The 17,168-nt window shown below is 34.8% G+C and overlaps 1 protein-coding gene across 1 annotated transcript in view; it reads right to left on the bottom strand.

The window, feature by feature from the left end:
• GALNT13 (polypeptide N-acetylgalactosaminyltransferase 13) overlaps window positions 1-17,168 on the bottom strand; it is a 500,019-nt gene that overhangs the window by 23,445 nt on the left and 459,406 nt on the right. The window contains exon 11 of the mRNA XM_015559821.1: window positions 11,299-11,397. Within this exon, the coding sequence (XP_015415307.1) occupies window positions 11,299-11,397 (99 nt within the window). The remainder of the gene's footprint in view (window positions 1-11,298; window positions 11,398-17,168) is intronic.

The raw sequence follows: 17,168 nt of genomic DNA, 5'->3' as shown, positions 1-17,168 counted from the left end.
GATTGGGCCTGCCCACTGCCACCCAGGAGCAGGCCTAAGCCAGCAGGTCGTTATCTCCTGAGGGGTCCCAGACTGCGAGAGGGCACAGGCCGGGCTGAGGGACTCCCCCCCACCCCCAATTGCACAAACTTTTGTGCACCGGGCCTCTAGTAATATAATAAAAGGAATCTAAGAATGAGGCTAATATAAACAATAATCAATAGAATATTACTATTTTTTTCTGTATGGACTATGTGTTTAGTAGGAAAGGAAAAAAACACACACAAAAAACCTCTTACTCAGGAGATAAATAACTCTTGATAATATCCAGTACAGTATGAAATTTTCTTAGGGGAATCCATGGGAAGGACTCTATGTCATTAACAAATAGCACCTTCACCACCTTCCTCACACACAAAACAAGAGTTGGTGTTCTAGGTATATTTTTGTATTCCTCTTGGTGCCCATATGTTATTTGGGTACATATGTGGTATTTATATGGAATTCAACAAAATCTTGATTAATAATTTTCTTCTTCCTTTCTTTAAATCATTAGTTTTTGGTTAGCTAGCAGTTTGCTCAAAACTGTCACATGTTCTGAGACATTTTCTAAAAGCATTGGTTTCCTAAATGTTTTTGGTTTTTCCTAAATTCAAGCTTTCTAAATCCAGTTACCTTGTCATTGGCTCAAATATTTCACAAATCATTTGAATTTCCTACTCTTGCCTCTTTAACAAAAGAGATTAAGAATACTAGAACTGATGGACGTCTAGTTCAAACATATCAATGTATAGTATTGGGCACTGTAGGACAGAAAGGATAAAGGACTTTCATAAAGCCGCTGCCTTGACAGAAGTTTTGTGCCCACCCCTCCCCCCTCAAACACACACACACACACACACACACACACACTCATACATTAAGCCCTAAAACTGCCAGGTGATGGTGTTTGGAGGTGGGATCTCTGAGAAGTAAATAGGTGTAGGTGAGGCCATGACTGTGGGGTCCCCCTGATGGGACTAGTGTCCTTACAAGAAGAGGACGAGACCAGAGCTTGCTTTCTGTCTCCGGCATGTGAAGAATGACGCATAAGAAAAGCATCTGAAGATAGAGTGAAGCAAGGAATGAGGTTCTGAAGACTGAAAAGGCAGAGACAGAAAAGTTCTACTGGGACCAAATAGTTGATGAAGAAAAGCCCATATCTTGGTAAAACTGGCAGAAAACTTGGAAACTATCTCTAAGCAACCGGAACTTTAGAGCAGAGAAACTGGTTGGCTGAAGAAGCAGGTTAATGCTGCTCCCAGCAAAACATCTTTCCTGTAGTAGATTTTTTGGTTAACAGCCTACAAGTCTCTGTAAGAAAAGCTCTATTGGTGGTGTGGGAGAAAAGAGGTATATATGCTTCTCTGTGTGTGCTGGGTTTCATTATACTAGGATAATATGCAACTTTTTGCTTTATGAGAATGTGTGATATTTTACTTTTTACAGAGGGTTTTTTTTTAATCAAAATATTATGGGAATCTCATTGATTAAATGAAATGAAATTTATGTGAATTTTCCCAGAGTACTTAACATATTTTAAAATGTGAGCCTTATGGAAATTTAATTTTAAACATTTTAGAGTGTGGGCTGATATAATTATACACTATAGTTAAATATTATTATGTTTAATCAATAAAATAAATATTTTTATGCTACTATGTGCACTGACATATATTGATTCACCATTTCCTAAGACACCTTCTTAGAGACTATCATCCCCTTCAAGCCCAGTCTGGTGCCCCTCCCTGTTGCTCCCACAGCCCATTTTCCAATTACTGCTTCTTGATCAGGAATCACAGTAGAACTTTTGACCATTTCAACACTAGGAATAATTGAACCTTTCCTGAAGCTGTTTTATTTCTACATTTTGACATAATGAATCACATAATCAATTTTGTACTTGTAGCTAGAAAGCTAAGAGCCAAATTGTGGCTTATTAAAATGAATGTAAGATTTCAGGGAATTAATTTTAAGTACTTTTACAGTAAAATAGTAAGAGTGCTTTGTAGGTCGACTTGCATTGCCAATTTTTGCATAGCTTTTGAAAAAAAATGTCATATGTGATTGATGTTAACTATCACTATGCAGAAACACAAAATTAGACTGTACAATGTTTAGAAGAAAAAATAAATCTAGAAACATGAAATATTAGTATTCAATTTTTAGGAAACATTTAAGAAAAAAAAATCTCACATCTGAGTAACTCCTACCAGGGAAAGAAAAGGGTTGAACACAATGGATTTGTCATTTGTTACTATGCCAGGAAATATTCTGGCCAGTCAAAACTAGATCATAAGTTTAAGTTCTTGAAAATTTTAATCAACCCCAAGCTTAGCAGATGTTCCCTTAACATAAATAATAATGCAATTTATTTGAATTAAGAAAATGTTATTTATGGTTATTTGCTCAGTTCTTGAGTTAAGATTTAAAAAAAACCCACAATTACAACAATTTTTAGAATTTCTGTGCAGAATTTATTAACTATTAACTAAAGAGGCCATTATAATTTAGTAATGTAAGCATTCACTTTTAGTTATTTTATATTTTTCAATTTTTTTTTTCAGGTGTACCTACCTTTTCTCTACTTCCCTTAACATAAATAATAATGCAATTTATTTGAATTAAGAAAATGTTTTTTATGGTTATTTGCTCAGTTCTTGAGTTAAGATTAAAAAAACCCACAATTACAACAATTTTTAGAATTTCTGTGCAGAATTTATTAACTATTAACTAAAGAGGCCATTATAATTTAGTAATGTAAGCATTCACTTTTAGTTATTTTATATTTTTCAATTTTTTAAATTTAGGACTTAGAGCTTATTGACAATTTTCTTTGCTACAACAATGACACTAAAATAGAAAAGAGAATACAAAAAGTCAAGATAAGATGGAATCTCAATAAGCAAAATTTCCATAATTGAAACATGCTGCAGAGCCAGTGTAATTTAAAGCTATTCTTTTTAGCTACCACTTCATTTCTTGCAGTAGCAAGATGAAATAATATATATATTTTTTTAACTTTGAGGTAAGTTTAATATCTTAGACCTCTTTTCCAAAGAGGTGGATTGCTCACAGATACTAACCTAGTTTCTCCTATATTAATTTCCTGTGGCTGCTGAAACAAATGATCACAAACTTGGTGGCTTAAGGCAATGGAAGTTTATTCTCCTATGGTTCTGGAAGCCAGAAATCCAAACTCAGATTCACTGGGTAGAAATCAAGGTGCTAGTAGGTCAGCATTCCCTCTGGAGGTTCAAGGAAGAATCTTCCTTGCCTCTTAAGCTTCAGGGCAACTGCCTGCGTTCCTTCACTTGTAACCACATCAATCCTTCTCTGCCTCCGTGGTCACATTGTCTTGTCTCATTCTGTGTGTGTCAAATCGCTCTCTGCTCATCAGGATACATGTGATTGCACTGAGAGCCGGCCAGATAATCCAGGATAACCTCCCCATCTCAAAACCCTCAAGGGAACCACACTCTGAAGTCATGTTAGTCGCATCAGGTAACAATCACGGTTTTAAGGATGAGGATGTGGAAATCTTTGGGGGTCATTTTTCAGCCTATTACAGCTCCAAATCTAGGCATTTTCAAAGGAACAATTTCATTCTCCAGGAAGATTTTTCTTTTCTGTGGGTGAAATGCTGAAACTATTTCTGTGATAACAGCAGGTTTTTAAGTAACTTTGAAATTATGTATGAATTTTTTTACTCATTCATTTATATAGTAAGCAATTATTGCTATTAGATTAAAAAAGGAAAAGAACTAATTATTGCTTTCAAGAAGTGTTTACAATTTATTTCTGAAGATACGATGGATAAACATATATAACTGAATGACAGCATAAGGACTAAAATGTAAGAGAAATATTGAGAGATAGTATAAAAGTAAAAAAAAACAAATGAGAAGATTTTAAATATTATGAGTTCAGAAGAAGGAAATATCAATGTAGATTGTAAAGTAGAAAAAAATGCAATACTATATGAAGAAGATTGAGTTTTGAATTGAACTAGATAAACTATGTAAACTATGGAACTGTGTAAACTAGAATTTATATAGTTAGAAAAGTAGGTAAAGGTCATACCAAGTTGGTATAAGAAAGAGGATTTAAAAACAAACAGGTTAATAATATTTTTTTTTAAAGTCTGGTCCGGCTATACTCAATAGAGTTGAAGGAGCTGAGAATCTGTATAGGTGAGCAACAGGAGATAAACTTACAAAGGTAGGAAGTGGTCAGAATAGATAGAACTTGGGCTTGTAAAGAATGTTATTTTTATCTTGTAAAGACCAGGAACTTAAAAAAATGTTTTGTTAGTTTTTCTAGTTGGGAGTGATATGTTGGAAGGAGTCCTCACTTCATTATGGAACATGAGTAGAGTGAAGATAGGAGCAGATTGGAGCTATGGGGAAACATATTGACAACTATTATAGTAATCAAACTATTGAGGCAATCAAAGCCAGGCAGAGAAAGTAGAATTATTAATGAAAGAAAAGAAGGAATAGATAAAAACGACACTAGAAAGAATCCACAGGGCTTAGTGTCTAGTTTGGAGAGGAAAGGGGTGATAAAAATGTAAAAGATGGATGAAAAAAAAAGGCTTTGAATAAAAGATATAATTACAGATACACTGAGCTTGAGGCTACACTTCTTCATTCAAATATAAATGTGCATTAGTCAGTTTGAAACAATGGGGGGAAGCCCAGTGACTGTTACAATTTTGGAGCTCCTTTACAGGTAAATTCCAGGGGATTGATTACCTAGGAAAGTAAATAATAGGCTCACTGGCTTGTACCTGTATCCCAAAGGCTTTGTTGACACAAGACTGATCTTGTAATTGTAGGTCCTGTTGAGACTTTCTCAGAATGAAACTAACTCTTGGATTGATGGACTTGAGGACGAGCAGAGACCTCACGATCTCCGGAAAAAGTGGACCAATGTAAAATGTTTGTTTTTGGATATCCTCTCCTACTAACATCACAGACTAACATCATCTAGTGTCTCTTATAGGCTAAGATAATAAGGTTTTGTTGAATAAATGATCAAACCCAATTACCATTTCATCCTCAGTATATTCTACTCTTCAAGTTGGAGCATAAGCCAAAGACCAGAGATGTTCTCCCAACCAAGCATTAATTAGATTGGAAGGCTCTTAGAATAATTCCTATTTCTTTGGAAGTTATACTAACTCTGCTCTCTTCTAGCTTGCATGTATCCAACTCATTTAAACATTTAATGAATGGTACGTATTCATTCTTTCTTCATAGGCCATTTCATTTCACTTGCAAATTTACTTCGTGAAATCCCTACTGAGTTTTAATTCCATTATGCAAGTTACTAAAATTGGACAAAATTAGTGTAGAAATAGTTTCTAAGTAATTATATTACTTATAAAAATGCAAACTTTAAGATGAATACATATGTGTTGAATATATTCATTACAATCTGGGAGTACATTAGCATGTATTACTAAAATAATTAAGCTTTCTCTAGGAGAGGGTTCGTAATGAGAAAAGTATCTATAACTCTCAAAAACTTGTAATATACCATTATAATGTTAGATTATTCTTAAGTATAAATTATTTTAGAGGAGGAAGAGATATTTGTATAAAAGTGTAGATAAGACCTAATGATCTCTTCTTTATCTTGGCAGACAAGGAGTTTTAAAAAACGGTTAGCATGAGCTTTCCTAAAGGCTTGCTATCTTGAAAAATGGCTCTGAATCACCTACTGCAATAAATTACATGAATGTTTCTATGTGCTTTCTAGCTCTCTTCAAATGAGTGTCTTTAGGGAGAAAGAGAAACATTATAGACGCATATGCCAAAATGTGAGCATTTTTCTATCGCTTTATGTTTTTATGTATTTTTTACATTTGGAAGGAAGAATACAATATGTATGGGGGTTGCTCCCCTCCCCCTGTTTTGTTTTGAAGATGTATTGCAATTCAAAGGGAAACAGCATTGAATTTTTAAAAATTGTATACTGATACTTAATTTCAAATGAATGGTTATTTTAATAAATTTATATTAATCTAATTTGAAATAGATATTAGTGTCAATATTTGAGTTGATATAATATGTGCCCAATGAGACTAAGATCTATTTGCCAATTTTTGTATTGGCTCCTTTAAGATGATGTAAATGTCATTTGAAAGCATCTCATTAAAAATAATATTTCTACATCAAAAAGAGAAAACATAAAGGCAAGCAATGATTGGAATACATAAATTATTTAAAAGTCTGTATATGAAAATACACTGCAAACAAAAATGTCAAGTCAGAAAAATATCTGCAATATGACAGAAGGTAATTATCTTATTTAATAAAGTGTTTTTATAAGGAGATAATAGGCCTGGTGCATGGAATTCATGCACGGAGGGAGGGATTCCCTCAGCCCAGCCTGTACCCTCTCCAACTGGGGACCTATTGGGGGATGTCTGACTGCCAGTTTGGGCCTAAACTGGCAGTCCGACATCCCTCGTGCAATCTGGGACCGCTGGCTCCTAACTCTTCACCTGATTACCCCTAACTTCCTCTGCCTGCCTGTCTGATTGCACCCAACTGCCCGCCTCTGCTGGCCAATTTGGTTATGATTGGCCAGTTTTATGCCAGTCAGCGTCAAAAGCTCCCCATCCTAGGCAGCCATTGGTTCCCCACAGCACCCAGATTTGGTTCTGATTGGTTGGTGCTTATGCCAGTCAGCATCAGAAGCTCCACCTCTTAGGCAACCATTGGTTCTTCACAGCACCCACATTTGTTTCTGATTGGTCAGTTACTATGCCAGTCAGCGGGTCCTGATCAGAAAGGCAGGGCTGATCAGCAGCCCCCTGGAGACCTGGAGAGAAATGGAAGCTGGCTGCTGGCCAGAATGGGAGAGAAAGAGAGAGGCAAGTGTTGATCACAAGCTGCTACAGAGTCAACGGATCAGTCCTTGCTTCTCTCTTCAGGCCTCTTTATGGCCCTGATTCGCAGTCCCCTCAGCAGTCAGTGCTGGGCACCTGCCTCCAGCGGAAGCAGTCAGCTGGGTTGCCATGGCAACCAGTGCTGACCGCAGGACTGGCTTCTGTTTGGTGGAGCCTCAATCCTTACTGGTCCTTGCGACCCAGGGTTTTTATATATTAGGATAAGAGAAAAAAGAATCCTCTCAACCCCCAATAAAAACATAAGCAAAAACTATGACTCAGATACTCACAACGAATTATTGATGCCAATTTTAAAAATACTTAACTGCACTGATAATGTTAGAAATATAATTTAAAATAAAGTAAAATGTTCCTCCCATACTAAATTGGCAAAGATAAAAAACAAATAAAATACAATTCCCAGTTAGGTTTGGTCACTGTGATCACAATCCTGGGGGAGTATGTTTGGTAACCAATATAAATGCAGTGAATATAAATTTGGCGTAGTCAACTGGTTTTAAGTTCAAACTGGGTTTACCACCTCAATCATTTTATTAATCTCTCAGAGTTTACATTAGACTCATGAGTAAAATTAGGGTAATAACACCATGTATTAGATTGTTGTGAGAATCAAAGAGGGTAAGGCATGTATGTTAAATGTCTATCAGAGTGTCTCTTCCTATTTTAGCTATTAGGAATGAATACAATATGTATGGGGGTTGCTTCCCTCCCCCAATTTTGTCCTATTAAATTGGTAAAACATTAAAAATGAAAATTTTTCACTACTGAAAGACCTATGCTGCTGAATAACTGCTATTTCAAATTTACTTCTGGACTTTTTTTTCTGAAGAAGTTAATATGGATGCTTACCGATTTTAGCTGCAAGAGTATTGATGAGCCTTGTCTATAATAAAGTTCACAAATAACACTTTGTATTAAACAATAATGGACTGATTAAATAAATTATAATTTGCCCATTAATAATGCATCCAGTTTAAGTTAAGAAGTTACTAGCTAATAGGAAGTTTTTTTAAAAAGCAAATTTATTTAGGTTTAAAACAGTGAGTATGTTTTAAGTTTGTGAGTGGAGCAGTATGTGGTCAATCGTGCAATTAGAGAGATCAGTTATCAGTGAACTGTAGAGATATGAAAATGCACAGAGCATCCAGGGAATAAAAAATTATAAGACATATGTTTAGAATACAAGGGATTATTAGGAAGACTATGCTGGAAAGTCAGATGGGAATACAATTATTAGGAGCTTTGTATATCATAACTAATGAATTTCTACTTTATTCTTTGAACAGAGAGAAGTATTGGAGATATTACTAAAGTTTTAATTCTAATGTAGCATGTATGAGATATATGAATGAACTTCTATAAGATGTATGGAAATAATGAGATATTTTGACCACACAGGTCAAATATAGGCTAGATAAATATAGCGTCCCTCATTGTAAAAGGACTTAAGGTTAGGAGTCAAGGGATTACTTTCATGGAAATATCAGGATGTGGTGACCAATTAAAATTCAAAAGTGAAGTGTCTATGCTGGGGTTCAATTTTGGATGATTGTGTAAAAGGGAAGAAAATGACTACATATGAAAATAGTTGTGATTTTAATAATTAATTGGCAATAGATTCTAGAGCTCAGGAGATAGGTTGGTGAGGAAGATATAAAATCTGAGTCATTAGCATTGTAGGGGACATAGAAATGCTTCCAGGAATCTACCAGGTACATTATCTTTTCAGAAGTATAGAGAACACAATCCCATAACTTCTAGTAAAACCCTTCCTCTCAGTAAATTTTAACTTCTTTATTTCACATGCAAAAATATATGTTCAAGTTTTAATCAAATTCCTTTTTATTTTCATCCTTTTGAAAATGTTTAATGATCATCATATTACTTGCTAGTAAAAGAGCATTTCAAGAACAGATAGGAATAGGGTGGCTAATTTTGTCATTGTTATTTGAGGTAGAAGACTTTTATTATTAAGATTTTTAAAAGACCACTTCAATATGATCAAGTGTTGAATTTAATAACACTCCACTGCTATCTTGTTTTTCCAGTATTCCTGTTATAAAAACTTCCATGCATTCTTTCATCTATTTATTTAACTAGTTTTTTAGGTACTTACTATATCCCAAGCCTTGTGCCAGGTGCTGTGGATAAAGAGAGGAGAATGTGCTGGATATATGAGTGTTTAAGAAAGATATATCCAACAACTACTGAAGGTTAGTTTCTTAGTGATATCTCCAGAGCTTAAAAAAAGAAATACCAGAACTCCTGTGCAGCCGAAACCGGTTTGGCTCAGTGGATAGAGCGTCGGCCTGCGGACTGAAAGGTCCCAGGTTCGATTCCGGTCAAGGGCATGTACCTGGGTTGCGGGCACATCCCCAGTAGGAGAAGTGCAGGAGGCAGCTAATCGATGTTTCTCTCTCATAGATGTTTCTAACTCTCTATCTCTCTCCCTTCCTCTCTGTAAAAAATCAATAAAATATATTTTAAAAAAAAAGAACTCCTGTGCAAAGAGAAATGGTTATGGTATAATTGTCAACAGACATGAAGAATCTTCTTTTAGAAATGTAACTGAGTGGAAATACTGAAAAAACAGGGTTAACATTGTTATAACTTTTGTATAAAAGCAGAAGAGAGAAATTTGAATATTTTTATGGATTGAGGCTACTTTTAAGAATTCAAAATGAAATAACCATAAAAATAGATGCTGCTTCCATGGTAACAAGCAAGGATAGCAATAAAAAAAAAAAAAAACCCACAAAAAAACAGGGAAGGTAGCTCTGAGAACAAAATACTGAAATCTGTTCTTTTTTCAAGTAAGTCTAAAATTTAAGCATGTTATTATTATTAATGACCTTAGAAATATTTAGTTCTACCAAGGTATAAATCATAATAGGGTTTTATATAATGGGTTAATTTTTTCATAATATATATTTGTTAGAACTACAGGAGAGGCAGTTTATTTTATTAGCTTAACAATATCAGAGGAAGTGTTGTGCATTTATCTTGCCCCTGGCATTAGTCACTAAATGACCATATTTTTTTATAGAAGTACAAAGAGAAATAATTAAGAACATAAATAAAATAATAAGTAAATGTAATAATTAATGGTAATAAGTATTGAATGTCTAGTATATGGCAGGCTAGTGTTAGTTGTTTTATAGATTTTACTAATATTTAGAGGGAAAAACATGGGGGAAATCTTTTATCCACTTTATAGATAAAATATTAAAGAGATTAACCAAAGAACTTATATGCATCTATACATAACCCATGGACATAGACAATGTGCAGTGAAGGCTGGAGGGATGGTGCCAGGGCAGAGGGGTCACTGAGGGAAATAAAGGGGACATCTATAATACTTTAAGCAATAAAGATAAATTTAAAAAGTATTATGTAACATCATAAATTACCCAGGCTATGCTAATGCTGTAAAATGATGTTCTTTTATTATCAACAGTTCATCTTTCTCTATTTTTGTTTAATTATGAAAGTAATACATATATACAAAATATGTGGAGTAAAAACTAAAATTTTCTATTCCAATTCAATCTTTTTACCAGAGGTAATCTATATTCCAGATAGATTTCTATACATATCTAATAGAGTAGATAATGATCCACATAAATATAGATATTATAGATACTACATAGAGAAAAATGTTCATACGTATTTTTTTGTAAATGAGATCATTCAAAATAAATTGTACTGATTTTTTTTAACCCTCTTTTCAATTTTGATAGCAATACATATAGACTTCTCTCAGTCATTTTGCTGGCTATGTAATATTCTACACTATGAATACATCATGATTTAATTAAATGTTCCCCTCTTGGCAAATATTTAGTTGTTTTCACTGTTTGTGTTATAATAAGAAAGGTTTCAGTAAACATTCTTGTACAAATATTTATAGACATGAATAAATAATCATAAAGATGAAAAATATTGGTTTAATTTCTATCTTGTCACTAAATTCATGATGTAGAGACATTAGAATATCTGTAAGTGTAGGGTTTTAGCTTTTGTTCACTTCATTTATGAATTCCTGAGGCTTTGACATTATACATTTTATCCTCATTTGCTCATACAAGGTAAAATGAGATGAGTCTGAAATATCGGGCTGTTTTCATTACTGCAGGCTAGTTGAAAGTTTTGCCCTTTTAATTAAATTCTGTAGTACTTTCTTAAGAAATTTGGGGCAATAAAACAGTGTAATTAGTTCTTAATTTGAATGCCCATTGATTTGCTAAACTAAGTATTGTAATTGAGTTGTAAGCCATGGTCTAGTGTGATAGTTTTCACAATAATATGTCTCCCTTGCTCCACCCCAAATATGAAGCTGATAAAAAAAGAGAACTTACCTGATTTCCTCCCATACCATGACAGTTGAATATGCCCACTTTTTCATTTTCCTTGCGGCCCATGTTGTCTAAACATTGATTAGTCTCAACATTTCTTATCTAAAGGGAACACACACACACAAAAGCATTAGTCAGAGATAAGTCAGGAAATCTTTCTGATATCTAAGTGTATATTGATAACAAAAGTATACACATGTGTAAGGAAATCTCTCTAAGAACAACACATTGCTTTAAATTATGTATTTTCCATTTTCTGTTTCCATTTTCAGATCCATGTAAGTTTCTGAACTCCTACTAAAACAAAAGTGACAACACTGGCATTGTCATTAGCATCTACTCAAGAGGAATGACTTGTTTACAGTGTAGTATCAAAGAAGAAGGGAGCATCTACTTATTACAAATTAGGAATTCTTCTACAAATTCTTTTAAAATTAGGACAGTGTCCAAATTCCACTATTCTATTCTTGAACTGTCTATAGTGCCATATGCAAATAAATATAAACAAGGTTAAATATTCAAGTATATGTTTTTATAGATTGCTTCCTTACTAGATACTTCATTTTATATATTAATGAAGATTAATTACATTGTTTATTTCTGTAACTTAAACATATTCATACATCTTTTTTTTCATTCCTAATGCCAAATTTGACGGAAAGCAGTTGACCCTAAGAAAATCTATTACAAGGCTAAATGGTGATTTCACATTAAAAATTCTTCAAAAGCAAGATTAAATTGTTAACTGCAAACATAAGATCCTTGGTTTACACTCAAACACTGCATTAGCCCCATAATTAATGTAAAGTTAATACATATTTGAGCCAAATATAAATACAAAATATATTCATTAAGTTTTAAAATGCTAAAATTACTAAGTCATGTACAAATGAATGCAAAAAAGGAGAAGAGAACCTTTCTAATATATGGAATGTTTTCAATTTTTTCCTTAGTCTCAACCCCAAATATGTATTTGTTATACTTGTCCACTCTGTTTATCTCTGACTCTTATTACAACATGCATATGTTACTGTTCACTCATAAATCACTTGGATATGTCTACTTAGTCATCTATGGCTTAAGTACATGTTTATTCATATTGGTGAGTGAATAAGCAGATGGATTAGGTTTACACATTTTTGCTTTTCTATATGGTACAGAACTCCATGGTCAAGTACTAGTTCCTGGAATTGGATAAAAATGATATGATTTGCATTAAAGCCCCAATTGGCAACTGAGAACAGTGGGGATTGGAATTCACACTTGGTAAGGGTTAGGAAAAACTGAACACAGTGGGCAAACCCTGTTCTAAAGGGTTGAGATTTCGAGCAGGATTATGGATGCTTTCATCAAGAAATCTGAGCAGCCACCCTTTAGAAAGCACAGAACACACTGTGGATATTAGAGGGAAAGGATAAAAGCTCCAAGAAGCAAAATTGTGTCCAAATTGAGGAGGTGGGGACAATAGGGACAAAGGAAATGGAAGGTCCAGACAAAAATAGAAACAATGAACAGAGTTCGGAGATCTCAAAAAATAAGGGACAGTTTGGTTTGGTTTTTTCCAAACCTTCAAAAAGTACAGGGACAGGAGATCGAGACTGGTCAAATTAGCAATGTCTCCTGTGTCAACAGTTCCTGTCAAGGACAGCGGAAACATGTGCCCTACACATCCCTGCTGGGTGGAAAAGGAATTGGCTTTGCTATGAAAACCTCCTTTGCTTTCCACCAGCACTCAGTGTTAAAAATTATTCACACAAAAAACACACTGGCTTTAGTCTCGCAAATTTATCCTGAGAAGAACCTTCAACTAGTGAGTTTTAAGAATTCACAGCACAGTGTTCAGACCCTTCAGCCATTAGAAAGGGGGCTTTTCACTGACTTATGAATGGTATAAAAACACTTTTCCCAGTTTTAACTATTATCCGATTGCCCTGAATCAAATTCTCATGAGTATTTATTAGTAATTTGGGTGTTATCCTGGTCTCATTTCCATCAGGCAACCCAATACTTCCCTTTGCTTCCTACTGCAAGGATGGTAGTATATGGTCATGAAATTGACAGCTCATATTTTGGGATTTGTGAGAATACCTTGCCACCTAATTTTGTTGTCAACATTGTCACCAATTTTTGAATTTTCTCTCCTCTCTGCTCCTTCTATTTTCATGGGGGAATTCAAGGACATTTAGACACCATGTCACTGCTGCCACTATTTTTTCAGAATTCCAGAATAGACTCATTTTGGGGACTGCAAGAAAAGAAGCCTGCTACAATTTTGACATGTTCTAACTTTCCTACAGAGTGGTTTGTTCTGGACAAGTAATAGTGTCCCTTGGAATGTAGCAGATGCTCAGAGGATACAATATAGGAACTTGACTCAAGTCTGGTGAGGCCAGCTGGACGTGGGATCTAGGAGACTGGGAATAGACAGAAGTCAGTAGCTTAGGGCAGCTGTCAGAATGAGACAGGAGAGACCACTACCTCCACCACCACCATCAATACCGTCCATCAGTAATAATAATGAGCAATTATGTAACTGCATACTCCATGTGCTATTCTAAGCACTTCTGTATAATAGCTAATTTAATATTTATAACCAACCTATTACCCCTATATTACAAATGAAAGCATCAAGATACAATGAAGTTAAGTAATTTGCCCAAATAAGGCGTTGAAAGTTATGAGTTTGGGAGCTGCCCAACCCTGACATCCAGAGAGGCAGGCAGAATTCATCAGAAAAGAGGCCTGGGGGAAGCAAGGGAGGTTTGAGTTCCAGTTGACCAGAAACAAAGCTAACAACAGGCAATCCAGATAATGGGGAAGGCACATGGAACAAGACAGATGAAAACTGGCAAGGATCAGATCAAGGACCGTGTTAAGAAGATTAAAAATAAGATTTTCTTTCATGTTGAGTGCCCTGGGCTGAGGTCATCTAAATGATTTCTGGCAATGCCCAGGATGACATTAGATACAAACAGGATGGGGCAAAGAGTATCAGGGAACAGGGGTATCAATACCCATCTTTAAAAAAATTGGAGGAACATATCTTAGGGACACAGGTAATATCTGAAAAGATTATGTCACTAAGCCTGTGATATCCATATTTTTAAAACATTATATGCGCACCTCGAAGGCAGATTGGTTTATTTCAGATTGTTTCCAAATTAGTAAGCCCAACACTATGGGGATTTTCTACATTTTTCTTCAAAATATAAAAATGGTCACCCGAGCACATTGACAATCCTTAAAAGGAAAATCTTAATGCAAATGATAAGATATTGGCATGCCAGAAAGTTCAAACCTTGCATCTCATCTTTCGATGATGCAAAGGATAATCAGATTTAGGGTACTCTTGTGTGATTTTTAAAATCAAAACCTTTCTAAGAACATCCTGGGACTTCAGTCAAAGAATGTTGTATATGCAAAGAAATGAAATTTCTGGAAAGATCCTGATCTTGACACTGGTACCTGACAATACCAATTGCTTGATCATGCCATTAAGAAAAATCTAGGCAGCCAACCACTGAAGAACTCTATCGGTTAGAAACTCCTTAGAGAGTTTGTTCTACGGCTTCTATCAGCATAAAGTATAGCACACTCGTAGTTCTGAAATCTGGAAAATTCTTTGGATTCATTCTTTATGTTAGCAAGCCTTTTTCTAAATGTTTCTACTCACCAGCTCTTGCTCCCTCTGCTGGATCTTAATAGCAAGCAACAATGAGAACTCCAATTCTAAAAAGAGGCATTTAAGTATATTTTCTCTTTGCCAAATTGTGAATAAATCGGAGAGATATGTGCAAAACCTATATGCTTAACAAATCCAAGCTGACTTTGATTTAGAATGCTTTGATTAATGACTGTGAATTTTAAAAATTCTGAATATGTGATACCTAACCCCATTCCACCAGAAAGAACATAAGAAATTAAACAATTTTATTTATTTTGGTGAATAGCAAAAACAAACAACACAAATCCTGGGAGAATTCAGTGTATATCTAACTTGCATATACAGTTTGTTGCAGCTGTTTTGTGTCAATATATATTTGAGTAATAAAATTAAAATTTATTCTAGCCTAATTGTCAGCAATGTGAATTAAAGGTATTTTTCAGGCCTGGCCGGTGCGGCTCAGTGGTTGAACGTCAACCTATGAACCATGAGGTCAGGGTTCAATTCCCAATCAGGGTACATGCCTGGGTTGCAGGCTCCATTTCCAGTAGGGGGATTGTAGGAGGCAGCCGTTCAATGATTCTCTCTCCTCATTGATGTTTCTCTCTCTTCCTCTTCCTTCCTCTCTGAAATTAATAAAAATATATTAAAACTATTTTTCAGGTAATAAACTCATTTTTTTCCACAGGTGAGTCAACCAGCCTAACATTCTTTAAAGTTAACCTCTAATGCAGAGTAACATATTTATCCTGTCTGTACATATGCATATTCAGTTACCTTGGCATGGAAATTAATTTACCCTGGTACCAAAGAGTTTCAGAAACATAATCATGAGCAGAGAGAATGCCTCCATTTCTGTAACCCATTTACAATGAGGCTTTCTTACTGGTTATCCTATTAAAAGGTCAAGAAGACTGTGAATCTATAAATAGATTGATCTCCTGATTACCAACAGAGAGGATAAAACTCTAAGTGCTTTTGCTTCTGCATTTGGCAGTAACTGATTATACCCTGAATTCCTGCAGCCAGGCAGCTTCATAGATCTCTATTTTTAGTAACTTAAGTTTGCTCTTGAACAATATTTAAGGATACAGTACCAATATATGCCAATGCCTGAATTAGTGGTTATAGTGAAAAGATATAAGAGGGAAAGGGTATGCTGAGGTCAAGTAGGTAATATAAAATGCAGAGACAGATATCTAAACATCCTCAAAGCAAAGATGCAACTGCAAATTTTAAGCCCTAGGAGTTAAGTCACTTGGCTCCAGAAATCCCCTCCTCATTCTTCTTCCCTTTGGTACACTTGTGGCCCATCTAGCTCACAATACTACCCGCCTCCCCCAAATGCTGGCCTGTCATAGGCCGAAAATTTGGGTGAGAGAGTACTGTGGTAGAATGCCATTTTTCAATGTTAAACTTAAATTACCCTTCATATGTGCAAGATCAGGACCTGGCATGCTGCATCTCCATAAGCTCAATGACTACTTGAGAGAGAATGTGATGCTGCAAAGGGCTTGGCTTCCTTATCTCATTATGATCTCCTTACCGAGTCTAAAAAGCGCATGCTTCATTAAGCTACTTAAAGGTTTTAGTTCAAAGCAATTGCACAGCTTTTAACTTCTCATTCAAAATTGCATGAAATTCATGAGCTGGGTGAAGTAATATTTCAATTACCTGAGTGAAATAAAAACATAAGCAACTAAGATATAACCATCTGACCTCAGTGATTCTACTGATGATTATTTTGGTGACAGTCTATAAGGAAAAATTGAATACCAATTTGCCTCTATCTTCTAGTATAGCTAGGAAAGTTAAAATCTACAGGAAAATGTTATGGTCACCAGTATACTGCAACATTAAATACAGGGTGCCCCCAAAAATGTATACACATTTTAACAGCTGATAGCTCAATTTTGAACACGAAATGTATTTTAATACTGTCTTTATATATAGGCTTTGAGAAATAGTGAAACTTAAGAAAACTGTGCATTGTTAAATCTTAACAATTTCACTTGAAATTGGGTAGATACGAATATACTATATTGACATAATTTTGTTGTCTTGATAAGTAGCTTAGACATGTGATATCACTTTGGGGCTCTAACTATTTGATAGATAGTACCTCCATAAATAAGGAAAATGGCTTTTACATTATTTTAATAATAGTTAATGATAGACAAAAAGTAATATAAACCTTTAAGTAAATAAT

This window comes from Myotis davidii, unplaced genomic scaffold (genome assembly GCF_000327345.1).
Source record: "Myotis davidii unplaced genomic scaffold, ASM32734v1 scaffold753, whole genome shotgun sequence".
NCBI classification, from domain to species: Eukaryota; Metazoa; Chordata; class Mammalia; order Chiroptera; family Vespertilionidae; genus Myotis; species Myotis davidii.
The sequence above is the reverse complement of the archived record's forward strand: the minus strand, read 5'-3'. Positions and strand labels throughout refer to the sequence as shown.